The following is a 25,114-nucleotide window of genomic DNA, read 5'->3' on the forward strand; positions in this document are numbered from 1 at the left end:
AAGACGCGAAGTGAACGCGTCGCGTTCATACCATCTTCATTACATGTAAACTACTTGGCTTACGACAGGTTGAGGACCCTTAGCTCAATCGGTAGAGCTTTGTACTTATGTGGTTACACTATGCTATGCAAGGGTCCCGAGTTCGATTCTCGGAGGGTCCACTTTTTGCTGTCCTCGGCAGTGACCCAGAGTCATCGTAGTCCTGATTGTGAAATAAGAGGTGCTATAAGTCAATCTAGTTCCCAATCAAACACCTTTTCGCTCTCCGCCAACCTCTCGCACACCAGCTCGACCTTTCTATCGTCCACATTCGCCACCGAAAACCTCACCCACCGATCCTCGTCCATCACCGTCGCATCCTCCTCGCCCTTGGGGCCAAAAAATCCCGCCGGGAGCGTCACCACGCCCATCTCCATCGCCAGCCTCCTACACACCTCGTTCGCATGCACGCCCTTGAACGGATGGCGCACAAAGGCATAATACCCGCCCTGCGAGCCGATCTTCCACCTCTCCGGGAGCTTCTCCCTGAACAGCGTGTGCCGATGGGCAACCGCCTCCGCCGTCTCGCGCACGAACGGGCGCAAGGAGGGGATGAGAGGGGCGAGGGCGACCTGTGGCGGGCGCGGGGCGCAGATCTGGAGGTTGTCGAGCGCGGTGTTGATGGCGGGAATCAGCTCTGGGGAGGCGCAGACGAGCCCGAGGCGGTGGCCCGGGATGCAGTAGGACTTGGAGAAGGAGAAGAGGTGGATGAAGGTGCTCCGCCAAGACCAGTCTGCGTGCAAGCTCGAGTTAGAGCTTGCAGAAGGAGGGGAGAAGAGGTGGTGTGGGACGCCGGAGGTGATGAAATCCCGGTATGTTTCGTCGACGACCAGGGCGATGTTGCGTTCACGTGCGAGCTTGGCGAATGATGCTAGAAGACTGTGAGGATAGATTGCGCCGGTCTGGGTGCACTCGGTCAGCGGAGCGTTATAGTAACGGATGTGAGCAGACGTACCGGGTTGTTTGGGGTGCAGAGGACGATAGCCTTGGTCTTCGGACTGACCAGCTCCGCGCAGCGTTCGGGAGAAGGTAAGAAGCCTTCCTTTGCCAGCGTATGCAGTAATACAGGCTTGATCCCGAGCATCGTCAAAGTCATCCTGTCGCGCGGACAAGTCAGCTATGCATACGGCGCCAACAGCTTCAGTCAAGGACCACTCACTCATGGTTGAAGTACCTGCGAGAAGTTGTTAGCATATAGAGGAAGCCTACCAACATGAGTTACGCCTACCAAGGAACAGGGAGGATGACCTCATCTCCCGCATCCGCCAGCGCCATGGCAACAGCAACGAACGCCATATTGCACCCAGCAGTAATCGCCATATCGTCCGGAGTAACGTCCGCGTCCGCGCCATACCGTACCTTCATCTCCTCCGCCATCGCCCTCCTCAGCGCGGGTTCGCCCGCGTTCGGGAGGTAACCGCAGCTGGTCGGCGCCGCGGCGGCCTTCGCGAGGGCATCGAGGAGGAGCGGGGGTGGCGGGACGCCGGGCACGCCCTGCGACATGTCGAGCAGTGGACGCTCTGGGGTCGCGCGGTATGCATCGGCCCATGCGTATGCCTGAGGAATTCTGTAAAATACACAAGAGTGAGTATGTGAGTCACTGAGCGTGGCGCGATGGGCGGCGAGAGCTCGGGATGTGCTGGGGCGGACTCACGGAGGCTTTCCGGTGTTCTTGATCCCTTCGGAGAGGCGGAAAGCGAGTCCTCCAGCCATCCTTACTTGACTCCTACCCCAAAGATGCGATGGTGTTGGAGAGAAACGTCCAGCGCGATATATGCGTTTGAGATAGCCATGGCGGATAAAAGACATCGCGCTTAGCTACAAGGTTTATCGGACTTGACTTGGCAAGCGGAAGGCATGCGGCCCGTGGACGGGAGACCGGAACGCTCGCCCGGTGCCAGTGGTTTGAATGGGAACTTGCCTCTCGCTCTCATCGTCTTACCCTCTGCCATGGATACTAGCTACTTGTGCCCTTATAACCGAGCTATGGATAACGTTTTCTGGACACAAACGCCGTGGTTTTAGCTCCGCTGTTGGAAGGACTCTGTCTGCTGCCGCGCCTCGGAAAGGTCTGTGTTGTGAGCCGTCTATAATCCATATTGCAATCTGCCGGTTTATTAAACCGGGGGGTATTGCAATATGCCGGTTTATTCATAGCGTACCTTTGTGTGCTCCTAATCAGATGGTACTTGGGCTAGTGTATGCTATACATGTCAGCGACTTGCAGCTGCGTTTTGGACTGTCGAGTGTACCAGGAAGAGCGAGAGCGACGTCGGGAATGTGGGCCAGGGCAACGGGCGCGCGGCGGCAAAAGCGCCCATCGAGATCTTATCGCTTCGGGCGCTTGATGCGATAACCCAGCGTATCTAATCCTATCTAATCTCACAGGTCGGGCGCTCCGACGTACATTTTCCGAATTTGAGGTACCGGCACCCCATGGAGTGCCAGCAGAAATTCTAATAGACTCAGAATGTAGAACTCGATAGAGATGTGGGAGGCACTGCATACACAAGAAAGTACCTAACAGGATGCATGAGAATCCATACGTCGGGGCGCCCAACGGGTCCAGATTAGATGGAGACTAGCGCCTGAGCCGATAAGATGGGCGCGGGCGCTTGTGGGGGCTACAGCGTCGGCGCTCATACGGCGCTCACGTCGCTCTGGCCAACATTCGCGACATTGTGCACGCTCTCAGCCCCACGCTGGACAGCTGGAAACCCGCGTATGTGTTTCTGACGTCTACTAGATACAGGGTCGAGTTAAATATTGCGCCCCAGGGCTGCCTACAGGACATCACGAATAAACCGGGCATATTGTACACCCCCCGGTTTAATAAACCGGCAGATTGCAATATGTATTGGGGTCTCTACGTGTTGTTCAGGTTGTTCAGGGGACGCTCATGTTGCCTCTTGCAGGTCTTTTATCTTGCTTTACCCGCACAATAATTCACGCAACAATACACTGTCACTAGCGAGTTCGAAATGCCCGAGCCTTGTCCCGGGCGCGTCACCCTCCGTGGCGAGACTCATATGCGGCTTGGCAACTCGCCTCCTAACATGAAGGCGATGCGATGAGTAGGGCGCTGGCAACATATCTCCGTATACGTGCCTCTAACACGATAGTGTTCCAAGTACGCCGCCGCGATAAGCCAGCGCCCAGACGTAAGTCACCACAGCCCTGGAGTAATATTCGAAGGTTCTTCCGGTACCGGTGACCTGAACGGTAAGTGGCGATCACTGGTATCATACAACCTGTGGCCTCACAAAAGCTTCCATTATAGGAGTACTGCGTAGTTGTGGGGCGTACACAATACAGCGCGCCGCATGCGAAAGCCTCGAGACTCCTCGGGTATACGGTTTGTGGCGAACAACTTGAATCCTATGTCTTGTGGCACAAGTCTTCCTCGGGCACGAGGCGTCATCAGTGTTACTGTGCTCATCTTCCACTATATATACAGCCTGAATCCGCACCAGTCCCTACACCGCACTCCACATCATGCGCAAACCTGCCAATGCCCCCGATTTCATGTTGAAAGAACTAGCACTTGGACAGTCGGCGCCCTTCACAAGGACGACAAGTCTCAGCTTCCTGCTTGTGGACTGCAACAAAAGCCTCAAAGCTTCAGTCAATGAGTTGCCTACGCTCGCCTACCGACTAGTCACCTTCAAAGAGGTGCGTGACCGTGTGCCAATGGGTTACTCGTTCCTCTCCCTCTGGCCCTTTCCGGCTCTCGATTTCCAGCCAGACGAAGATCGCAGGAGAACAGATGCATACCAGGATCCGGCAGCAGGCCTCGGCTCCGAGGAAAGTGACATGACCATTCAAGTCGACGCCACAACTCTTTGGCTAGCTTGCAAGGCGTGCGCGGCAAAATGGGATCCTCGGGACTCCAAGGGTCAGTCAGAAAGGCCCCGCCTCGTTGTCGAGCTTCCTTTCCCGCAACGATACTACTCGGCGAGCGATCTTCACAATCTACGACTCGTGTGCAGGAAGGCTACTCATTACCTGGTTTATCCGAACCCATCCGGCCATGCGGGCGGACGACCTGGAGAGTATCCTGCTTTTTTGGCCTCAGGGTGGCACTTCCTCCAGATTGCGTGCTCGGATCCGGGTTATGTCGAGGTCATTACTCGCTGGGATAGTGGCTGTGGCGAGTATTGGTTACCAAAGCCTGAGAGCGGGATAGACAGGTACGTTGTTCAACCCGTGTGCGATCGCTTCATCTACCGTCCCTGTCCTGATAATTTCGTACTCAGTGGACAGAGAGATACGCAGAAATGCGGCTCTCTAGAACTGATGAGGTCAGAATGCAAGTGGAAACTCTGTATCCTGAAGGATTTGGGCCCGGGTATGGGCACATTCGCCGTCGTCCCTCTAGAAGCTCTACTACGTGCCGCGTCCGAGGGTATGCGGGTCCTCGAACCGGCGCCGTTGCAGGGCTCAGCAACGAAACCAGATGCCAAACAGACATTCGTATATGAATTCTGGAGCGCTGAAAAGTTCCAGCCCACGCTGGGATATGCCAGGGTTCCACTCGACGAACAGGGGCCCCAAGCTCGATACCGTGGTGCTCTTCTGCATACTCTGCTCACGACGGCGATGTGCAGATCAGCGGAAACTTGGAACCTGCACTGTGGCACAGCCTGGCCCATACGAGAACAGGCGATCACCTTGGGCTTGCAACTACGACACTTTGTACCCGTGGTGGATCCCGTGGTTGCCCTCTGCATAGCACTCCGGGCGTCTGCTATATCATTAGATTCTATGACAACGGAGGAGGATGCATCTGCTCTCATTGTGGAGGACCTCATGAGCGTCGAGGTGCCATACTGGTTCGGCCTATTGTCGACGCGGCGCCCATTCCTGGACCTACCCACCTTCATGGCTCGCGAGGAACGTTCTTCTTTCCCGAAGGCGTTCCCGCGAGGTCTGGAATACGACCTGCCTCCTCTACCATCGCGGCTGCCTCCTCTACCATCGCGGCTGCCTCCTCTACCATCGCAGGAAGGGCTTGGATTCTACTTCCAAACAGACATCAGAGTTCATTCGCCTCTCCCAAACGAGCAACCATTGACGGGCAGGCTGTCGAAGGCCCTCAAAGCTCAAACCCAGGAGACCCCTAGAAGGCCGGTGTACTTCGTTGCCCCAGTCTTCCCTGTATCCGAGTCCGCCTCAAAGTACAAGCTCGACCTCACGAATGCGACAGATCGAGGCTTGCATCCCGCCGAAGCCATTTCTAGCATCAACATCCGGGGGATACCCGAAGGCGTGCTTCGGAGCGACTATCGCATCCTCTTGCTTGGTGAATGGCTGTCTACTTCGAGCCACGCGGGTTCATCGTCGCAGATTAAGGAGAAGCAGACGAAGGTCCCCGACTGTCCTGGGTTCATGCCTCAACGGGCGTTGCTCATCTGCCGCTACCGTTGTGAATGTACTGACATCGAGGAACTGATCAAGCCTCAGATATGGGAGCAGGTAGCTGTGCTCTCCTTGCCTCGAGACTGGTGGAAGGAGGTGGAGAAGGGTACGGACGTTGAAGAGTTCCGCATGTTGGAGCCGCGCCACGAGTGTCCGACCAGTCCTGGTTCAACAGGGAGTCGGGCAGACAACGAAGAGTCATCCTGGAAGTGGAATTCGTACGGGTCGGATTCTACGTCTGTCCTGGAGTCACGGAACTCGTGCAGGCCGGATTCTACGTCTGTCCCGGGGTCACGGTACCGATCCATGACCGAGGACCCGAGGCGGTTTCGTTGTTGCGGACTCTGAGGGCATGGTTAGTTTTCTGATTACATGTACTTAAGGAGCGCGAAATGCACAAAGAGCGCAGTTCGTTTTGATGATCAAGTATGTATGTCGTCTGTCACAAGCCACATTTCCCACTTCGCTTTGTGCGAGTATCCTGAGCAGATTCGCTGGGTGAGAGGAGAACGACCGCGCCGGGGACCCTGAAAGGCATCATGAGGATAAGCTGCTTGCATGCAGCTACCTCCGGAAGATGAAATTTTCAAGATTCGGGAGCAATGACGAAGAGCAGAATGTAAAGCGATATATTCGACGCACGACAACATCCACTACATCCCGCCCGCACGTCTATGCACTCGGCGCGCCAACCTCCGGCAAGTTCGCGCCCAAATTATCCGGAATCGCGAGCGTCGGGTCCGTCTGGCTCTTCAGCCGGCCACCAAACAGCACCGGGCCATGCTCCGCGCGGAACTGCGTGATGCGCTTCTCCACCTCCGGGCGGAAGTGGCGCATGAGACCCTGGATCGGCCACGCCGCGGCGTCGCCCAGGGCACAGATCGTGCGGCCCTCGATCTGCTTCGTGAGCTCGAGGAGCATGTCAATCTCGCGCTGGTGGCCGCGGCCCTCGGCGAAGCGGTCCATCATGTTCATCATCCAGGTCGTACCCTCACGGCAGGGCGTGCACTGGCCACAGGACTCGTGCTTGTAGAACTGATAGCAGAGCAGGGAGGTCAGACTGGAATGGAAGCGGGAATGAGGGAAAGAGGCGTACGTGTGCGAAGCGCGTGATGGCCTTGACGATGTCGGTGCTCTTGTCCATGACGATAACGGCACCCGTACCGAGACCGGACTGTGCGTCCTTCAACGAGTCGTAGTCCATACTAGGCGCACACATGAGCGAATGCGGATTAACCGTGATGTGGGGTATACACTCACAGCACTTCTGCGCACTTGTCGATGGGGAGGACAGGGACGGAGCTACCACCCGGAATGATACCGAGAAGGTTGTCCCAGCCGCCACGGACACCGCCACAGTGCTTCTCAATGAGGTCCTTGAGCGGGATACTCATCTCCTCCTCGACGACACAGGGGTTGTTGACGTGACCGGAGATACAGAAGAGCTTCGTGCCCTGGTTCCGCGCACGGCCGAAGCCGGCGAACCAGCTCGCACCTCGTCTGCAGATAGTGGGCGCGACAGCGACAGTCTCGACGTTGGCGACAGTCGTCGGGCAACCGAAGAGACCAACGTCGGCGGGGAATGGGGGCTTGAGACGAGGCTTGCCCTGCTTGCCCTCGAGAGACTCAATGAGCGCGGTCTCCTCACCACAAATGTAAGCACCAGCGCCGCGGTGGAGGTAGACGTCGAAAGAGTAGCCGGAGCCGCAGGCGTTCTTGCCGAGGTAGCCGGCCTTGTACGCCTCGTTGATGGCCTGCTGGACGTGGGACGCCTCCTGGTAGAATTCACCACGGATGTAGATGTAGGCGGCGTTGGCGTTCATAGCGCGACCGGCAACAAGACAACCCTCGACGAGCTTGTGGGGGTCGCCGCGCATAATCTCACGATCTTTGCAGGTTCCGGGCTCACCCTCATCAGCGTTGACGACGAGGTAGCGAGGACTGGGAGTGTTGTTGGGATGCTGGAGGTAGAGAACAGAGAGGAGAGTGCTCACCGAGGATCCTTCTCCCAGCCCGGCTTGTTCATGAAACTCCATTTGAGACCACTAGGGAAACCAGCACCTCCACGCCCACGAAGACCCGAGTCCTTGATGGTCTGGATGATCCAGGAGTCGCCCTTGAGGATGATGTCCTTGGTTTTGTGCCAGTCGCCGCGAGACTAGAACGGCGCGCTTAGTCACGTCATTCGAGCGAAGCCAGGTTCAGATTGGGACGCACCGTGGCACCCTTGATGCCGTGGTCGTGTCTGCAGTACGCATTTGTGAAAATACGGTCCTGGTCCTTGAGGCCACCGTAGCGTCGGACAGGGGTGTCCTGCACCGTCGCAAACGAGCGACGCAGCTTGGCCCGGAATGGCCGCGATATGTCTGCAAAAGCGGCCCAAAGTGTCAGTAAATTTATGTGTTGACAACCTGGGTGAGCTGAGGGAAGACATACGTGTCGCCGGCGACGCGTGTCTGAGCATCGTCGTGGACGGTGACGAAGGGTGTTTGCTCGGCGTCGACGATGACCGTCGCCCCTTCGCTCACTGGCTCGGACAACGCCGGGTCACTGCTTGGCTCTGTTTGCGTTGTGGCGCCCAAACCGGCGAATGGCGCCCAGTGCGTTTGTCTCGCGCGCGTCCTTGCCTCCCGACCACGACCACCTCTGACTATGCAAAGTAACGAAAGGCTGTCGAGTTCTTGGCGAGAGACAGTAACAACTGGGATCGAAGAGACTGCTCCCCAACACAGTTGTGGTGCTAACCAACGTGTCGGAATCTGGCGACGTGTGTCTTCCAGTTGTTTACAGGTATTCATTCATCTGTGCGTTTGCTTAACCGCCAGTGGCTAAACTTGCATTTGCACAGGCCGTCGTCTCCAGAATTGACATGACAGCGTGTGCTCGGGAAGTGTATCTCAAGAGAAATAGTGCGAGAGTGCCCTATGCCGTTCCTCGTGTGCGTGATCCTGCTGGCCAAGACGATGTGCCACATGTGCGTGTCCGACAGGTATGTTCCGTTCATAGAGACCGCGCTCCCATTCCACGTTTTCTCGATAGAGTTTTTCACGTCCTCGGGCTACGGTGCAGATCGCTCTATTCAGGGTCGATCTTGTGCCTAATGCGGAGTCTACTGATACTTCACAGACCTTCTCCTAGCCTGAGTGCGATGTATATATTCAACTCCAGGTCCGCGTCTGGACAAGGCACTCCGTCCAGATGCTACCAGAGTCGCTCCAGAGCACCCTACCCGTTTCTGCACCCGCTTCGGTGTCTCTTGCGGCTGGTCTGCATCGTACAGGATCCACTATCTACGGAACGAACGGCAACCCACGCCAACCACAGCGTGTTATCTTCAATACATAGCATGACAAACAGCGCTGGAGCCATCCCAAGATACCACCTTGTCTTCCGCAAACGAGGACACGTTCGCTACCGCCTGGCCTTCTGTGCCCGCGTGTGATTGGCCCCTACTCATACCGCTCTTCCCATCCAATGAGCTAACAAGGTTTCCTCCACTGTCCCTTCCTGCCGGCATCCCACCTCCACCCGCGCTCGGCCCGTATCTGCGTTTTCTCCGCTTTCGCCATCAGCAGATCGTCGTCCCTTTCCCGCAACCCCGAGATCCCCGTCACCTTCGCGAAGTGCCCCACTCCCCCCTCTCGGCGTGCGAACCGCACGAGGCACTCGACATCTTCTCCGTAGGCTGGCCTGGCTTCTGCCTCGGCAGCGTTAAACGCTGACTGTCCTCTCGGAGTCTCGCTTCGCTGTCAGGCATGCTACCGTCCTACATTTGCGCCGGTCCGTAGACGCCGCTACTTCAAGCAATTACGCAGCAATTAACAGCTCGATTGTAGACATCAATCGTCCTTCTTGCAACCTGGAAGTATCTGGACCCTACCCGTGCAAGTGAATCACAACACAGTACGTCTTAGGTCCTAACCTTGTTCGCATGCACGGTTCCATTAGTCGGGTCTAATTCTTTTCGATGCGCGTTATTGGATGGCACGGCTATGTCCTAGTACTTGATTATGGTCTAGTGTTCCGCATGAGCTTCTTCGCGGAGCTCTTTCTTTACGTCCTATGGCTTCTGGTCGCACCAGACCCGCTCCGACATCACGGCGCGGCCGCGGAGCCACGAACAAAACACGGCGTCTCGTCCTCGCTGCTGCTCCTGGGGCCTGACGCGCAACGACTCCAATGCAGAGCGTACTCGGCGTCCACCACGTGCTGTCTTGGAACAGCAGTCACCCACCGTCCTTCACCGATCCCCATCGCGCGGATCTACTCGGTGGCCGCAGTCAACCACACGAATGCCAAACCCGCCACGGCTCGTGGTCGATCCCCGCACCCACATGTGGTACTTGTCCTCCCCACATGGCATCCCCGCACACATCCTCGTCCTGGTTCTTCCTTCCCCGTGGCGAACAAGCTTTCGGGATCCCCTCCCCGGCCGCGTCCGCGCACGCCAGGTACAGAGCCACGGGCTTCGAGCTTCGAAAGCTAGCCATTATGCTGAGTGCACCCGCACCCAGGGCCGGCCTCGGAACACCACGCCCGGTCAGCGGTCCCTCGCGTCCCTCACCATGCTGCGCATCGGCGTTCAAGCATTCAAGCACAAGTGCAGGACGTGATAGGCCCGTCTCATATGCATCGAAGTCGAAGTCGAAGGTGGAAGGTGAAGACACCACGCCCAGCTCCCTGGCTCGGGACGCACCAATGCCAGATATCGATAGACCCTTCCTACTTCCGTCTCTGGCGCCCCTCCCCCTCCTTCCCCTTTCCTCGTCATCCTTCCGATCCGGCCGCGGTACCTGACCTGCACGTTTCCCCTGCTTCCCTCTTCTCGTGCCCTGAGTCCCTCTGTCCAGCCCCACTGCCGGATACCGCAGATACCCAAGTCCACAAGCTCAGACTTCAGAAGCGTCGAACCGTGACCTGTGCCTATGACCTCCCGCCGGCAGGGTCGCCATTGGAGCCGCACGATCGAGCAGGCGTGCCTCCCGGGAGCCGGGAGAACCTACCTGTCGATGTCTCCGCGGCGGGCCTTTCACGTACGCGCACGCTGCGCGGGTTGCCTGTCTGACGCTGGATTGACTTATCAGCGTGCGCATGCCGGCGAGTTCCACTTCCAAGACACGGACGCACACACTCTACAAGGCTATCTAAGCGTCTTTTTGGCGTATGCGCATGCGCACGTCTCGGACAGGGTTACCTGGGTCGCTGCCGGACCGCCGCGAAGCCTTCGACGAACGGAGATGTTCCTCCATGCGCTTCTAGCCCTCGCTCAACTTCAATAACCTTGTGTGCTTGAACCTGACCTGATCGAGCGCGGCGTGTCCACACGCGGCCACATTCATTCAACTCTTCGAGCTTGCCGGGTGCTAAGCGGCGATACTGTACATACTGCGTCTACCGGGTTCCGTCGACTCCCCGGTTCCCGAACAGCTGGAAGCTGGAAGCCCTAACCTTACACTATGGGCCGATAGTCTATAGGTCCGCTCTCGAAGTCTTCTGGTTCGTCTTCGAGTGAGAATCAATCCATGCTCGAACTTCGAAGTCGCCATGACGTCCTTTTCCTTTGTCCTCCCTTCTTGCAATTGAGACGCGACCTCACCAGTTACCAGTACGGTCTCCGGATCCGTGCGAAGCCGACCGCGGCTCGCGTTCGTCGTCCTTGTGCACAGGGCCAAGACGAATCCGCCCCGTGTGTTCTTCTTCTCCATGACACAAAATTTGCGACAGTGTCATAGGTCGACACGAACCTCGACAGGCGTGTTTGTTCGGTCACGTACTATGTAAACCAATACGTGGCGGCGGAAGTCGTGTGTCCACGTTCCGCCAGCGACAAGTGTACTGTAACTTACAATACGTATGCACCGAGACCCGAGGGCTACCCCGCTGACGTCGTTCGCGTCCCCGCAGACGTTCAAAGTCACGAATCAAGGCACATCAACTCCCCGACCCGAGTGCCTAAACATGGGGTAACATACAGTACTCGAGTACATAAACCACCGAGGTGCGTGTGGCTTCCGTCTTACGCGTGTGGACTTTGACGTTTTGATCGCGACATTCGTCCGCTCGGATCCATCCAGGACTCGAAACAACAAGGTATGATATATGTATACATGCATATGATATGTCGTCAGAAACCGACAGAAGCTCTCCGCGATGCGCACACATGTACGTGACCGACGCCTACATACATACCCCGTTCTGTGCCTGACGCATCTGACCTCGCACTCAAGTCTCAGGGCATAAAGAAGACGGGGTGTGATGCTCCCACACTGCACACGGCACAGTGCCGTCCGTACCCCGCAAGGCACCGACGAGCCGAAACCCGAATTCACGGTATACAAGCCTCGGGTGCATACGGCATACGTCACCCAGGCACGACTTATGTACAAGCTTGCTTTGTGCCGTTTCCAGATGACAGAACGCACTGTAAGTTCTCGATCCTCGAATCTTCAAGGGATCCGAACCTGGTGCATGATGCGTCACTCGCACTCGGCACGCTGGGTCTGATTCGAATGGCTTCCAAGGTGCGTTCCTGGGCTCTCTCTCTCTCGCACATTTTTTTTTCTTGCGCGTCATGCATCGTGAGTCATGATAGTGACAGTGATAATGAAAATCACCATCATACAGGATAGAAGCATCAAGACAGTGGGACTCAACGGAGTCAGGCAGCAGGCTTCAACAGAACAAGTTCCAAGTTCCACGTAAGTACATACTGAAAGACGCCAGCCCGATTTGTCAAGCAGGCTGGAACTCGCTGCTCTCTCGGTCTGCCATGTGTACCATACAATGCTCGCAACGGCAAGGCACCGACCTATCGAATGCGAAATCCACGGACCCTATCCTCGAGATTCCCACACAACCCGCCGCCCGGGACGCGTCAGAGTCTCGCAGACGCAGAGGTACACAATGCTCATGTGCACTCTCGCTTTGTGCCATCTCGAAGCTCATTCAATATCCAACTCTCAGGAGGAGTCAGAGTCAGTCGGACGAACGAAAGATATCGGCAATCTCAGCTCACCAAGGGACCCGTCACCCCCGGCATACATATTCAACTGTATTACATACATACATATGCATGTGTAGTCGCGGACGGATCGCGGGAAGCCGAGAGTTAGTAGTGGACCGCGGACTCCGGATTCGGGCTTTGGAGTTGCCGGAAGGCTCGCAGTACGTATGCACTTACTTTTGTTGAACCCAGAACTGGCGGCAGCGAGTCATACCGTATACGTTCAGCGTTGGGCTGGAAAAGTCTCACATCTCCAGGACAGTACTCGAGTCGATAATCTTCCGTAGAACGAGCAGAATACACGCTCGTACGTACTACTACTCTAATCGAAGCAAGTCAAGCAAGTCACACACTACACACTACACAAAACGGCAAAAAAAAGAGTCAAGACCATCAGCGTCCGCCTCTCCCACAGCGCCTCTGCCACTCGAGAAAGTTTCGCACCTCTACAGTTACACTGATACTGGCACTGACAGGTTGCCGCGGGACTAGCGAGAGAGACTAGCTGGGCCCCCAAGCCCGAGGCCTGAGCCTGGCCCGCCGCGTGGTCTTCGAACTTCCCCCTTCCCCCGGACCCCACCTTTGTTCGATTCAGAATCAGGTAGTTCCGATGTGACAGTACTTACTGATGCACATAGTTCTCCGTCAGAACCCTGGAGCTGAAGCTTGGACGCGCGAGATGCCGGCTCGACGGTGGGGCGTGTAATACGTGATACGGTGATACGACTATGTATGTAGACGTCGTACGCGGGCGTGAGGGTGTCGCGAGAGAGGCTGCACGCTGCACGCTGCACGATACCACAAACAACACGTACCTTTTGTTTTCTGTTATGCTGTCATGAGCAGTGAGACCCTCTCCGGCGCGAGGGGTGGGTTCCTGGGATCCCGAGCGGCCGGCCGAACTCACTCAAGTACTCGGCACGTGCACAACGCACATCTTCGAAGCGCAAAATAGAAGCAGCAGTGGGCTTCCAAATTCCAAAGTCGAAGTTCCAAAGTCGAAGTTCCAAAGTCGAAGTTCCAAAGTCGAAGTTCCAAAGTCGAAGTTCCAAAGTCGAAGTTCCAAAGTCGAACTTCGAAAGCGTCTTCGGAGGAGGCTTGCCGATTCCGAGCCCGAGCCCGAACCCGAACGTCCGCGCCCGGTTTGGACGTGAACTTTGGGGGACAGGACCCCCAAGGGCGCCGGGCGGGGCAAAGCTCCTCCGCGAGAGCCTCGAGGCAAAGGGACGCCGCGCCTCGAGGTCGGAGGGGGCGATTGCGCGTGAGTGGCGTATCCTCCGACCTCGAAGCTATAGCGCCTGTGCGGGAATAAGAGGTGAGCTTGTCTGCCGTCAGCACTCAGCTTGAAAGACACACGCACTCGAAGAAGTCAGTAGAAGGACGCCGTGAAAATGAAACATACCTTGAGTGGGGCTCGCGCAAGTGACCGAGCTCTGAGCGGGGTTGGAACTTGGAACTTGGAAAAAAACAAGTGGTATATGGAACGCAAGGCAGCTGACAGTGACAGGACAGTGATATCGATATGATGACAAGATGGTACGATGGGGGCCCGGGTACGATGGTGTGTATATGGATATAGACATAGATACGGGGTACGATAGAGGGACCGTGAACGCGAGCGACGACGGAGACTAGACGAGACGGGACAAGACGAGAGACGGGGGACGGGGGACGTAGCAATACATGAGGTGGGTACAACAGGAGTGAGCGCAGAGTGTAGTAGGGATCCAGCAGCCAAAAAAAGCGCGCGGGAGCGACAAGATGCGGGACGCGGGACAGGGACCGGCGGCGAAGCGAACGAAGAAACTTGAAAAAGTGTCCGTGTAATAGGGTAGGGATCGAGGATCGTCCAGGGGCCCGTGTCCCCCGACGATACCAACACCAAGAAACGAAGCAGCGTAACAAGCAGCCAAGGACGACGAATACCCAAGACAGACTGTATGGTAATAGGTGGATCCGAACTCAGTTTATGTAGATGCGAGCAACAAGCAACAAGCAGCGAACGAGGGGGCAGGGGGCAGGGGGAGAAGGGCGAGTCGTGTGATGCTTACGAGTCTTGTTTTTTCTGGTCGGTGGAGCGCGAAGGCCCCACGGACATGGTTTTCTACATTTGGCGGGGTGCGCGCGCGAGAGAGAGAGGGGGGGGGGGGCCGGGATGGAGTCGGAAGTGGCGCAGACTGAATAGCGATGGCGGTACTATAGGCGGAGGAGACACGCGCAGGAGGGGCGCGGGCTGGTGTATTCGGAATTGGGACTTTGGGCCAAGGAAGGAGGAGGACGAGGAGATGGAGATGGAGAAGAGGGGCACAAGGGTGGGGAGTGGGGCAACCGAGCTGGAATATCCGCCATCGCTCCACCGGGGGCCGGGCTGGGCCCGTGCGCAACTCCCCCATCTCCATCGGCGGCGACAGGACATACGCGCATGTGCGACTTGCGAACGTTTGAGAGGGGCGCGGGTGGACGAAGGGCTTGGGGGGGTGCGGACGGAGGAGGGGACGCGTCATGTCGGGGTGGTGCTGGCGCGACGCATGCCTGGGCGTTGGGGCGCGAGGCGCCACTGCTTCTCCCAGTCCTGGAGGGCGCGGACGAAGCCCGAGTTGGGCTTTATGCAGGCGCGCTTGCGCTTGACGAGGTCAAAGGCCGAGTCGTAGGACATGTTGTGCGTGTAGATGAGGTACGCGATCACGACCGCGGCGGAGCGCGACACGCCCTGGGGGTTCGCGCGCGAGGGACGCTATGTCAGCACGGGGAGAGCAGTGGGGGAGGGAGCGCGAGGCGACGCACCTGCTGGCAGTGCACGAGGACGTTGAGGCCGCGGCGGAGTCTGTCGTCTATCCAGCGCACGGTGGCCTCGAGATGGGGGCGGAGGTCGGCAGAGGTGCTGTCGAGGATGTCGAGGCGGTAGCACTCGAGCTTGTTTCCCTGCGCAGCGTGGGCCTCGACGGACGGCAGCCAGGGGGCATCGAGGACCTGGACGAGGGCCTGGATGTGGTTGTTGGAGAGGAGGGAGGGGTCGAGGATGGCGGAGAAGGAGCCGAGGAAGAGCGCGCCGGTGTGCTGCTGGGGCGAGGCGGGGAGGATGAGGTGCATGGGGGTGCACATGGCCTGCATGACCTCTGGCGGGAGATTGTCAAAGCGAATCATGTTGGCTGAGATGAGTGCGAGTGCGAGTTGGAGTCGAGTGGGATGGATGAGTGAGGACAGGGCTTGGATGGCAGAAAAGGGCGGTATATATCGACGTCGTGCAGCTCCCAATCGGGAACACGGCTTAATGGATCCCACGTGCGGCAAATCGGCCAAGCATTTCCTTTTCTGGGCGCAGTGCCTGTCCGGAGAGATCGGATCCCACACTCGTCCAGCCGACAGCCCAGGCCTCTGAATCTGGCGCTCCCTCTTGTCGCCGCTGCTCGTCCTCGCAGTCGCACACGGCTAATGTCGATCCTTCCCATTCTCATTCCCATTCCCATTCGCTGTCACCTGCACCGACCGAGAATAGCGTGTTCATGTCCGTTCAGGCCCTCGCCTTGTCCCGCGTCCGCACCCGCACCCCGCCCTCGCTCAATGCACCCTTCTAACCCCGCCCGACCCAGGCCCCGCTCGACGCCCGACCCCCTTGACACTCGACACTCGACAGTACTCGACACATACGTGCCTCACCTCTGCACGTCATTTAGGGCCACGAATGCTCCTTGTCCCTCCTTGAGTCCTTGAGTTCTTGTTTCACGTCGCACGTCCTCCGGCGACGCCACATGCTCGCATCTCGCATCTCGCTCCTGAGTCCTCCACGTACTAAGTGCTTGCCGTACCTCGTCATATTCACTGCGGTCCCTGGCCTGCATGCATCACGCGTCATGCCCTTCCTTGCCCTTCCCTTCCTCGCCCGATCGAGATTCGCCCTCTCCCTCGCGGTATCGCGGACTTGCCTACTTGGGCTGACCACTGTCGTGCCATTAGGCCTATCCCGGACTCTATTAGTATCAACCTCTTCCGCCACAGAGTGACTTGGCTCTGCTCTGCCGTCCTGACGTTTCATATCCGCAAACTCCAGCTCTTTCCCCCTGGCCCTGCCCCACTGAGCCCATGCGTTAGACGAGCGGATCGCGGACGTCCGTCCGTCCTCTGGATGCCCCCTCCAACGTCCTCGGTCTGATCGTCAGGAGGCGCAATAGTATCTCTCGTACGTAAACGGTACACGGCGCCTCCGGTCCTGAACGCACTGGCAGTTCCTTGCTCTCCTAATTGGAACTCCGACTATACGAACGCCATCCATACGTACTCGAGTAGAGTACGGTTGCACCACCGACGGTCGAGCTGAGCTCGCGAGGCCCAGACTCCGAGTCGAGGGAACTCTGCGCCGGTCCAGCTGTGCTGTACGCACACAAGCGACAGGGCCATGCACACAAGTGACAGGAAAGGAGACGGTTTGCCACTCTCGCCGGACTAATAATGTTCAATACGGTATACATAGCAGGGGCCCGGGGGCTAGTTCGCCACATCGGCCGTCTCTGCTCCGAGTCTACGCGTTGCTCTCGTCTTCACATGTGCAAGGTATGTGCGTATGAAGATGCACATACGTCGGCGACTGGGACTGTTGGAGGTGTGTTCAGTTCGCGAAGGACGGACTGATGACATCGACGTACCCCAGATATGTACGCCACTGGTACTGGCAACGTCATCGGGCCAGATCGCCACACAGACAGTCCAGTCGGTTAACTGCTTCCCGCACACCAGCCCGTCCTGGCCGTGGGGCGCGGGACGATACCTGGACACCTGGACAACGCTGACGTCTGGTTTGGCTTCCCCTTCTAGCAATCTGAATCAGCAATGTGACCCGGTTATAATGGTGAGTAAGTATGTACGAGTACACATCTAGCGGAGTGGTTCGAACTTCACTCGAAGGCTCGCTCGGTACTTCGTACGTCATCAATGTTCAATATTCAATATTCGATCGCTGTGATGCTCGTTGCTGACGACGGCCATTGACATCGACATTGGCATATAGGAATCAGGAGCCCTCGCGTCGGACGAAAGTCCCACCAGTGACCAGGTTGGAGGGTCCGCATGCGGCAGCGCACGTAGCCGACCTGCATCATGGCATGCACCCGGCTTGATTGTGACACGCACGACCGTCCGGACTCCGCGAGATTTGAGACAGGAGAAGAATTCTTCCCCGAACGAGTCCAGTATGGGGCGACGGGGTTGTTGCGCTTCGAGCTGACTAGTAATAGTAAGTGAGTACTTTTCTTCTGCGCAGGAAGGGAGGAAGGGCGAACGGCTCGGAGGCACCCCCTTCTCCGCTCTGTCACTGGTCAGGATTAGAATGCGGATGATGTGTCATAGGCCGTGGAGGGTGACTTCTGTTTGCGTTGAAGCTCTTCTGGGCATTGGGTCGTATTCGGTGGTCCATCGGTCGCCGCGTTCGCGGTTCAATGAGCAGAGACCAGTTTGTGTACGTAGTTCTGTCAGCCGCATCATTCGTATCCACGTCAGCTACTCTTACAAGGTTACAGATTCACAAGAGACTTCAGCACAATGCATTCCCCCCACAGAGCATTTCACTCAGTCGAAACACGTCCCGCCATCGACCAAATACTGTGAAAGACCGTCAGTTGCAGCTACTCGCATACTCACACACGGAGCACGGATGTCCTTACCGATTGTCCTATAGCAGCGAACGGACCCGGACCCGACCGATGAATCATGAGTATGTGAGTATGACCCCTTGGCACAGTGATAGTGACGATGATCGCGATGGTGCTCACCGGTGATGAACGCAGCATCGTCCGAGACGAGGAACGACACCAGCTTCGCCACGTCCTCTGGCTGTCCGTTCCGACCTAGGATGTTCGTGAACTACGACGGCCGACGCCACGACAGGGCGAAAGGGCGAAAGTATCAGCTACACCTCCAGCAGGTCGGCCGACACTCGCACTGGCCGCACGCACCGAGTTGCTCCACGTGCCCCGCGGCTGCCCGCTCAGCTTCGAATGGTACTCGTCCAGGCCATGGACTGCATCAGCGCGTCAGCCAGTCAACGAGAACTCCCGCGAACACAGCGAACAGCGAACAGCGAGAGCGTCCGGGGGGAGGAGGGGGAGGGGGACTCACGGAGAGGCGTCTCGATGGCTCCGGGGGCGTACGCGTTCACCGTGATGCCGTGCTTGCCGTAGTCCATGGCGGCGGACTGGGTGAGGCCGCGGATCGCGAACTTGGTCGCGCAGTAGGCGGAGTGCTCCGCGATGCCTTTTCAACGTTCAACGTTCGACGTTCGACGTTCGATGATTAACACGGGCATTAGCAGTAGCAGTAGCAGTAGCGGCGGCGCGGACGGTCACGGTACGGTACCTTTCTTGCTTGCGATGGATGCGGCGCCGATGATTCGCCCGCCGTGGCCTTGCTTGATGAGCTGGATCGCGGCGTATTTGTATGAGAAGAACGTGCCCTTGACGTTGATGTTGAGGAGTCTGTCGAGTTCCTCGGTCGGAGCTAGCAGAGCCACGGGATGACCGATCATGGTTAGCACTGATTGTACACCGCAAGAGATGTTACAGTGAGTATCTCGCACTTTCGTGCAGGACGCGATTAATCGCGACTCCCGCGTTCGCAATCATCTGCAACGTCGCACGCAAACGCAAACGCAAATGCAAACGCAAATGTCCATCAGCTTCTCCGCTCCCCACATACGCCACGATCAAACCGAAGAAGCCCTACCGCATACAAACTGCCATGCTCCAGCACGACCGTCTCCACGAGCCTCTTCACGTCCTCTTCCTTCGACACGTCTCCAAACACGACCGAGACCTTCGTCCCGTACTCCTTCTTCAGGCTCTCCGCGAGCTCCGCAAGGCGCGCCTCCGACCGTGGAAGGTCGAACAGCCCGAGGTCGAGTCCGTCCCTGGCGAGCCGGAGAGCGATCCCGCGGCCGATGCCCTCTGCGGCCCCGGTGATGATCGCGACGCGCTTTGGAGAGGCCTCTTGCTCTTGGCTCATGTTTGGCGGTGGCGGTCGTGCGGGGTATCGATATCGGACGGATAATGGATGGTGTCTTGACTCTTCCTTCTGAAGCTGAGAGTAATAGGGAAGTGAGCGCGAGCGGGTGCGGGTGCGGGTGCGGGTCGGGCTCGCTCGCACCTTTATCTTTATGCGCACAGTGCGAGGGCCAAGCAGGCAGCTTGGGAATCTTGCCATGAAGAACACATATCGATATCACGTACGAAGCACAGAAGGCCGGTCCCGTGTGATGTCATGTCGTGAGCCGCGACAGTCTGGGAGTCACAGTCCAGCCTGTCTTGAGCCCGCGCAATGCGGACATGCCACATATGCATGTGCGCTAGAAGCGTTTGTTGGCGAACTCGAGGTCGGATGCTCGAACGGAACGAGGCTTGCTACTAGTAGTGTAGTGGTACCAGTGGCGGGTACTTATGATACTGGATTGATATCGAGATCACTGGCTTCGAGGACGAGAGCAAGACGGGAGTCAGTAGCTCATGATTTTATCGGACGTACTGGCAGTATAACTTCCTCTTGTCCTAGGCCACAAGCGCATATCGCGATCATCGCGAGGGAAAGAAGGTATACGACGTTCGATGCGAGTATTTCCTGGGAACACGTATTGACCTATAATATGATATATAAGCAGTAGACGAAGATGCTAAGCATTAATGGGGTAGTGGTAACCTGGGTCGTTGCCATCGACCCGCCGGGGGTTCGATTCCCCCTTAATGCATCCATCCGATAATTCGATGTTTTGTTGCCCCCTCCTCCGAGCTCGGCTATAGCTTCTCCACAGAGTCTGATCTTGAAGTTTTTGAATTTCCACCCTCACGCACCGAACACTCCAGCTTCGGACACTCGAACCGCGGCGGCTCGTAGTGAGATGGTCAGGCGCCACAATTTACAACCCACGTGCCGGCGGCGGTCCGCAAGAGCTTGCCAAGTGACAAGTTGCTCTCAGCCGCGACCTGTGATGTGCGAGCGTCGTCTTCCCACTATATAAAGCTGCAGCAGCGCGGTATGAGGGAGGGTATACGACTCAAGTCGACTGCGACTCGTCGGACCCTAGGGTCACAACTCCCGCACGAAAATGAGTACTCTCTCAGCCGCGTCGCTGGCACTACGGCGAACCTCTTCCGGATGCCAGTGGTACCGATGGGCAATTGTGGCATGTGTTCTCTCGGTTTTCGCGTGTTTGACTCTTGTAGCTGCCGACCCACCTCGCCAGTCCAACGGCTTCACGGAGGTCGTGACGTGGGACAACTATACGGTGTTTTTGCACGACCACCGCATGTTCCTCCAGTAAGTCCCTCACTGCATAGGTGACCTGGTGATTAGTATTAGTATGCGGTATGCTGATTCGGATTTTTGCAGCGCGGGGGAGTTCCATACCTTCCGCCTCCCCGTGCCGGATTTGTGGCTTGACATATTCCAGAAGATGGTGGCCGCTGGGCTCAACGGCGTCAGGTTCGTACTACTGGCAGTACTCGGATCCACTGGATGAAAGGAATCATGACTGAAAAACTGCCCCCCCGCAGTATCTACATCCACAGTATGTAGACGACGGCGTTCCCTCTTGATTAGAATGAACTGACGTTGTTCCATGACAGTGGGGGCGACGAATCCATCCCCGGGCGTGCTGGACTTTGACGATTGGCGTTCTCTTCGGGCTATATACGAAGCGGCGAAACTGGCAGGCATCTTTGTCGTCCTCAGACCTGGTAAGCTCTGAACCTGTTCGAGACCCACCGTTCCTGACTCTCCTTCGCAGGTCCATATGTGAGTCTTCCGAGTGCCGGTCTTCTCATGAACTCGCTGGCTCAGCCTCGAGGGCCTCATGTCATTGTCAGATCAACGGCGAGACTACCTCCGGGGGCATTGCGCACTGGATCACTAGCCAAGTCGCCGGGACAGTACGAACGAATGCAACAGACTGGACGGCTGCTTACCAGCCATATATCGACGGTATTGTCAAGGAGAGCGCGGATTACCAGGTTACGAAGGGCGGACCTCTCCTAGGTACGCCCCTCCGGCAGACCCTCCCAGCATGACCACGGATTGAGTACGCACCCAACAATTTACAGCTGTGCAGATTGGTGAGCACCGAGTAGCGTTTGAGGTATCCCTAACTCACAGTATATGCAGACAACGAGAACAGGAATTCTCCCGACCCTTCGACGCAGCAGTACTTCGCGGATCTTGAGAAGCAGTACCGCGACGGCGGCATTGACATCCTGCTGTGAGTAATCCTCGCGCTGAGTGCCTCATGCATACTCAACGCGCATGTACGCAGCACATACAATGATCCAGGAATGCGCTCTGGGTTCATCAACGGCACAGGCGCGGTGGACATCTACGGACTTGTCAGTATCCAGTCATCTGAATCGCTTCGGGTCGGATTTTCTAACGGCACCCGAGTACTCAGGACGCCTACCCCAACGGTTTCAACTGCTCGACTCCGCGGACATGGAGCCACGTAACGAACAACTACCACCAGTACCATGAGCAGGTCAACCCAAACCAGCCATGGTACATGCCCGAGTTCCAGGGCGGCGCGTTCGACCCGTGGGGTGGTCCGGGGTATGACGCTTGCGAGCTGCTGACTGGGCCTGACTTCCAAGATGTGTTCTACAAGCATAACTGGGCCGCGAACGCGAAGCTTGTGTCGTACTACATGCTCTATGGGTGAGCTCTTTGGACATTCTCTTATGGTCATGCCGGAAACTCAAACCGAATTTGACACCTTGACAGAGGCACGAGTTGGGGCGGCTTCCCATTCCCGGGCGTGTACACCAGGTGGGCGGTTCTTCCATCTTGGCTTGAGGCTTGGATGCATTCCTCTCCTGCTGACATGGTTGGGAGTAGCTACGACTATGGATCCTCTATCCGCGAGACTCGCGCACTGACGGACAAGTACGACGAGGTCAAGCGGCAGGGGATGTTCCTCCGCTCGTCCCCGCAGTTCCTCAAGACGGACTGGATGGGGAACTCGAGCTTGGGCATCCCCGGTGTCACTCTGAACGGCAGCTCCGCGTTCGTGACCTCTCTGAGAAACCCCGACAGCGGGACATGGTTCCATGTGACACGGTTCCTCCGCTCGTCTCCGCAGTTCCTCAAGACGGACTGGATGGGGAACTCGAGCTTGGGCATCCCCGGTGTCACCTTGAACGGCAGCTCCGCGTTCGTGACCTCTCTAATGAACCCCGACAGCGGAACATGGTTCCATGTGACACGGCAATCGGACTCCAGCTCTACGTAAGTCTCGTAAAGTTTCATGCGCGAATGGACGAATAAAACGTTGACCTCATTTCCCAGTGCGAACATTACCTTCACGCTCACCCTGCCGACTTCGCAGGGAACGCTCACCTTGCCCCGGACGACGGGCAGCATCGCACTCAACGGCAGGCAGAGCAAGCTCATCATAACCGACTATTCCTTCGGTGCGCATGGTTCAGTACTATACACGACCGCAGCCATCTTCTTCGCCGGCACCATCGGATCTCGCGACGTCCTCTTCCTCCACGGCTTCGCAGACCAGTCGCACGAGTTCGCGATCAGATTCACTGGGTCTGGGAAACGACTCAACTCGTCCCGCGTCACCTTCGACTCTACCACCTCTCCGGGCTTCACGACTGTGACCGTCCAGCCTGGCGAAGCTGGACTTCTCACGCTCTGGGACTCAGATGAGCAGCTTGTTCTCTTCGCGGACCCAGTGACAGCAGCGACATTCTGGGCGCCTGCTATCCGCTCCCAGACATCGCAGACCATCCCTGGCTTCGAGCACTACTGGCAATTCGGCACGAACACGACTGCACTCGTTGGAGGACCATACCTCATTCGGAACGCCACGCTCGAGGCGGGAACACTCACCCTGCGCGGGGACCTGAACGCGTCTGTCCTGCTCACGATCATAGCGCCTCCACATGTCAAACGAGTAACGTGGAACGGGGAGCGCGTCGCGGTGCGGGATCATGGGAAAGGCGTCTTCAGCGGACAGCTGGAGCAGAAAACGGGCTTGGGGAGCGTGAAGGTGCCCGAGCTGACGGGGTGGAAATATGCTGATAGCTTGCCGGAGGTGCAGCCTGGGTTCGACGACTCGGAGTGGATTGTGGCGAACCACACGAGCACGAATATCTTCCAGAAGCCGGTGTTTGGAGATGGGAGAGTGTTATACGGTACGTTCGTTCGAGTCGTTGATCTGCTGTTGATGTAGGTTCGAGAGGATTGACCGTGTTCTTGGTGTAGGTTGTGACTACGGCTTGTGAGCACGACCTGGACACTATCCATGGGAGAACAGCTTGCTGATGACATACAGCTGCGAGAATACCGTACTCTGGCGAGGACACTTCAACGCGACTGGCGCAGAGACCTCGGTCAACCTGACGATCTACGGTGGTACATGTAAGTCTGACGCTCCTACCTTCTTTCTCCGACACCTGACGTTCTGCAGCATTCGCCTCTTCAGTCTGGATCAATGATCAGTTCATCAACACCGTGTCAAGCAGTGCCGACCACGTCAACGCACTCTTCACCTTCCCGAACGGCTCCGTATCCGTGGGCGAAGACAACGTCATCACCGTCGTGCAGGAGAACATGGGCAACGACGAGCAGAGTAACATTAAGCCTGCCCGCGGAATCGCCGGCTTCCAGCTCAACGCCGGGAACATAACCACATGGAAGGTTCAAGGCAAGGTTGGAGGATACACGAAGTGAGCATCATCGCCGGTGAATCCGGGTATGCGGGTACTCACTGCTGTATGTAGTTTCCCGGATAAGGTGCGCGGTGTCATGAACGAAGGCGGACTCTTCGGCGAGCGCGAAGGGTGGCACCTTCCCGGGTTCGACACCGGGCACTGGACGGCGCGCGACTTGTCAGAAGGGCTCCCTGGCGGGGGAGTTGGGATTGGGTTCTTCGTCACCACGTTCGACCTCGCGTTTCCACAAGACTCGGATGGGTTTGTCAGCCTCCAGTTCGAAGACACGGATTCGCAGCCTTACAGAGCTCTGCTGTTCGTGAACGGGTGGATGTTCGGGAAGGTGGGTGCCGGCTCCGGAGTCCGACTTGGCCGTGGCGGTGTGCTAGGGATGGGATGGGGCTGATGTGAACTTGTCAATAGCGTGTGGCGAACTTGGGTCCGCAGACGAAGTTCCCGGTTCCACCGGGGATTGTGGATTTTCACGGGAAAAAGTGAGTGTTACAGGTCAGGTACCTATGCCGATGACTCAGAGGACTTACCCTGCTCTACTACAGCACTGTAGCTGTCGTACTTTGGGCCTTGGAGAGTACTCCTGTGTCTCCGAGTTTGAGGCTGGTGGTCGACGAAGTCCTGGACGGTGGTGTTGGTTTCATCACATTGAACAACCCGACGTGGAAGCGGAGGTCTTCTGCATAGGTTGAGTATCGAGATCGGATATGCGAAGGGTCGTCGTGCCCAAAACTTACAGAACCATGGTGTTCGTCAACAAGCCCCTCGCCGGTGAGGTCTCCTGGAAGCCATGATGGACAATACCCAATCGGATCTTTGGATCACCTGTGAGGATTGAGTATTGGTGAGTCAAGAAGACGCAATATGTCAGAGGGACTGCGAACGCACGTTCTCCTTCAAGCCACAGGCGCACTGCGGGATCCGAGAGACGCGTGTTCTCTTAGAACTTCCCAAG

General features: G+C 57.2%; 8 protein-coding genes and 2 non-coding genes across 10 annotated transcripts; 5 read left to right on the forward strand and 5 right to left on the reverse strand.

Moving 5' to 3' along the window:
* The first annotated feature begins 73 nt into the window (after nucleotides 1–73).
* Nucleotides 74–161, forward strand: L226DRAFT_t206. Its single transcript has one exon. It is a non-coding gene; the product is annotated as a tRNA-Ile (tRNA).
* Nucleotides 90–1,844, reverse strand: L226DRAFT_512815 (PLP-dependent transferase). The gene is made up of 5 exons (XM_067678351.1): nucleotides 1,694–1,844; nucleotides 1,268–1,606; nucleotides 1,199–1,213; nucleotides 995–1,136; nucleotides 90–941 (listed from the first exon to the last, which is right to left on the reverse strand). Exons 1-5 carry the CDS (start codon nucleotides 1,750–1,752, stop codon nucleotides 231–233), a joined length of 1,266 nt encoding a protein of 421 aa, XP_067532130.1. The 5' UTR covers nucleotides 1,753–1,844; the 3' UTR covers nucleotides 90–230.
* Nucleotides 1,845–3,534: 1,690 nt separating this feature from the next.
* Nucleotides 3,535–5,805, forward strand: L226DRAFT_562209 (uncharacterized protein; the record flags this gene model as incomplete). Its single annotated transcript, XM_067683490.1, has 4 exons — nucleotides 3,535–3,711; nucleotides 3,781–3,934; nucleotides 4,115–4,229; nucleotides 4,296–5,805. The coding sequence occupies 4 exons, from the start codon at nucleotides 3,535–3,537 to the stop codon at nucleotides 5,803–5,805; spliced, it is 1,956 nt and encodes a 651-aa protein (XP_067532131.1).
* Nucleotides 5,804–7,977, reverse strand: L226DRAFT_491247 (NADH-ubiquinone oxidoreductase). Its single transcript, XM_067677351.1, has 6 exons — nucleotides 7,894–7,977; nucleotides 7,675–7,823; nucleotides 7,452–7,615; nucleotides 6,718–7,398; nucleotides 6,554–6,662; nucleotides 5,804–6,492 (listed from the first exon to the last, which is right to left on the reverse strand). Exons 1-6 carry the CDS (start codon nucleotides 7,919–7,921, stop codon nucleotides 6,130–6,132), a joined length of 1,494 nt encoding a protein of 497 aa, XP_067532132.1. The 5' UTR covers nucleotides 7,922–7,977; the 3' UTR covers nucleotides 5,804–6,129.
* Nucleotides 7,978–11,878: 3,901 nt separating this feature from the next.
* Nucleotides 11,879–13,897, forward strand: L226DRAFT_562211 (uncharacterized protein; the record flags this gene model as incomplete). The annotated part of the gene is made up of 7 exons (XM_067683491.1): nucleotides 11,879–12,035; nucleotides 12,082–12,155; nucleotides 12,398–12,431; nucleotides 12,538–12,621; nucleotides 13,199–13,271; nucleotides 13,311–13,721; nucleotides 13,869–13,897. The coding sequence occupies exons 1-7, from the start codon at nucleotides 11,967–11,969 to the stop codon at nucleotides 13,895–13,897; spliced, it is 774 nt and encodes a 257-aa protein (XP_067532133.1). The 5' UTR covers nucleotides 11,879–11,966.
* A 324-nt stretch (nucleotides 13,898–14,221) lies between these two features.
* Nucleotides 14,222–15,315, reverse strand: L226DRAFT_170121 (uncharacterized protein). The gene is made up of 2 exons (XM_067672619.1): nucleotides 15,245–15,315; nucleotides 14,222–15,170 (listed from the first exon to the last, which is right to left on the reverse strand). The coding sequence occupies exon 2, from the start codon at nucleotides 14,962–14,964 to the stop codon at nucleotides 14,428–14,430; it is 537 nt and encodes a 178-aa protein (XP_067532134.1). The 5' UTR covers nucleotides 14,965–15,170; nucleotides 15,245–15,315; the 3' UTR covers nucleotides 14,222–14,427.
* L226DRAFT_491248 (DSPc-domain-containing protein) lies at nucleotides 14,599–15,653 on the reverse strand. The gene is made up of 2 exons (XM_067677352.1): nucleotides 15,245–15,653; nucleotides 14,599–15,170 (listed from the first exon to the last, which is right to left on the reverse strand). The coding sequence occupies exons 1-2, from the start codon at nucleotides 15,602–15,604 to the stop codon at nucleotides 14,961–14,963; spliced, it is 570 nt and encodes a 189-aa protein (XP_067532135.1). The 5' UTR covers nucleotides 15,605–15,653; the 3' UTR covers nucleotides 14,599–14,960.
* A 2,262-nt stretch (nucleotides 15,654–17,915) lies between these two features.
* Nucleotides 17,916–19,879, reverse strand: L226DRAFT_562213 (NAD(P)-binding protein). Its single transcript, XM_067683492.1, has 10 exons — nucleotides 19,675–19,879; nucleotides 19,592–19,597; nucleotides 19,172–19,525; nucleotides 19,026–19,071; nucleotides 18,806–18,946; nucleotides 18,569–18,703; nucleotides 18,406–18,470; nucleotides 18,223–18,313; nucleotides 18,115–18,122; nucleotides 17,916–18,052 (listed from the first exon to the last, which is right to left on the reverse strand). Exons 1-10 carry the CDS (start codon nucleotides 19,783–19,785, stop codon nucleotides 18,020–18,022), a joined length of 990 nt encoding a protein of 329 aa, XP_067532136.1. The 5' UTR covers nucleotides 19,786–19,879; the 3' UTR covers nucleotides 17,916–18,019.
* A 236-nt stretch (nucleotides 19,880–20,115) lies between these two features.
* L226DRAFT_t207 lies at nucleotides 20,116–20,186 on the forward strand. Its single transcript has one exon. It is a non-coding gene; the product is annotated as a tRNA-Gly (tRNA).
* Nucleotides 20,187–20,543: 357 nt separating this feature from the next.
* Nucleotides 20,544–24,846, forward strand: L226DRAFT_468186 (uncharacterized protein; the record flags this gene model as incomplete). The annotated part of the gene is made up of 17 exons (XM_067676123.1): nucleotides 20,544–20,755; nucleotides 20,828–20,920; nucleotides 20,992–21,005; nucleotides 21,064–21,174; nucleotides 21,225–21,232; nucleotides 21,304–21,472; nucleotides 21,590–21,692; nucleotides 21,747–21,816; nucleotides 21,879–22,138; nucleotides 22,205–22,249; nucleotides 22,319–22,561; nucleotides 22,769–23,632; nucleotides 23,751–23,854; nucleotides 23,904–24,162; nucleotides 24,217–24,490; nucleotides 24,571–24,641; nucleotides 24,705–24,846. The coding sequence occupies 17 exons, from the start codon at nucleotides 20,544–20,546 to the stop codon at nucleotides 24,844–24,846; spliced, it is 3,042 nt and encodes a 1,013-aa protein (XP_067532137.1).
* Between the last annotated feature and the right edge of the window lie 268 nt (nucleotides 24,847–25,114).

Source organism: Lentinus tigrinus (assembly GCF_003813185.1).
Source record: "Lentinus tigrinus ALCF2SS1-7 unplaced genomic scaffold L226scaffold_28, whole genome shotgun sequence".
In the NCBI taxonomy this organism is placed as follows: Eukaryota; Fungi; Basidiomycota; class Agaricomycetes; order Polyporales; family Polyporaceae; genus Lentinus; species Lentinus tigrinus.

What these genes read in the sequence shown, in the direction of transcription:
- L226DRAFT_512815 (XM_067678351.1), bottom strand. Translation starts at nt 1,752, where the DNA reads ATGGCTGGAGGACTCGCTTTCCGCCTCTCCGAAGGGATCAAGAACACC. An exon ending in AAGAACACCGGAAAGCCTCC is followed by an intron (nt 1,607 to 1,693) that starts GTGAGTCCGCCC and finishes TGTATTTTACAG; the next exon opens with AATTCCTCAGGCATACGCAT. An exon ending in TCTGCACCCCAAACAACCCG is followed by an intron (nt 942 to 994) that starts GTACGTCTGCTC and finishes GAGTGCACCCAG; the next exon opens with ACCGGCGCAATCTATCCTCA.
- L226DRAFT_491247 (XM_067677351.1), bottom strand. Translation starts at nt 7,921, where the DNA reads ATGCTCAGACACGCGTCGCCGGCGACAC. An exon ending in ACACGCGTCGCCGGCGACAC is followed by an intron (nt 7,824 to 7,893) that starts GTATGTCTTCCC and finishes CCGCTTTTGCAG; the next exon opens with ACATATCGCGGCCATTCCGG. An exon ending in CCATCACGCGCTTCGCACAC is followed by an intron (nt 6,493 to 6,553) that starts GTACGCCTCTTT and finishes CTCTGCTATCAG; the next exon opens with TTCTACAAGCACGAGTCCTG.
- L226DRAFT_170121 (XM_067672619.1), bottom strand. Translation starts at nt 14,964, where the DNA reads ATGACGCGTCCCCTCCTCCGTCCGCACCCCCCCAAGCCCTTCGTCCAC.
- L226DRAFT_491248 (XM_067677352.1), bottom strand. Translation starts at nt 15,604, where the DNA reads ATGATTCGCTTTGACAATCTCCCGCCAGAGGTCATGCAGGCCATGTGC. An exon ending in TCCTCGTGCACTGCCAGCAG is followed by an intron (nt 15,171 to 15,244) that starts GTGCGTCGCCTC and finishes GCGAACCCCCAG; the next exon opens with GGCGTGTCGCGCTCCGCCGC.
- L226DRAFT_562213 (XM_067683492.1), bottom strand. Translation starts at nt 19,785, where the DNA reads ATGCATATGTGGCATGTCCGCATTGCGCGGGCTCAAGACAGGCTGGAC. An exon ending in TAATCGCGTCCTGCACGAAA is followed by an intron (nt 18,947 to 19,025) that starts GTGCGAGATACT and finishes TGGCTCTGCTAG; the next exon opens with CTCCGACCGAGGAACTCGAC. An exon ending in AGCCATCGAGACGCCTCTCC is followed by an intron (nt 18,471 to 18,568) that starts GTGAGTCCCCCT and finishes GCGCTGATGCAG; the next exon opens with TCCATGGCCTGGACGAGTAC.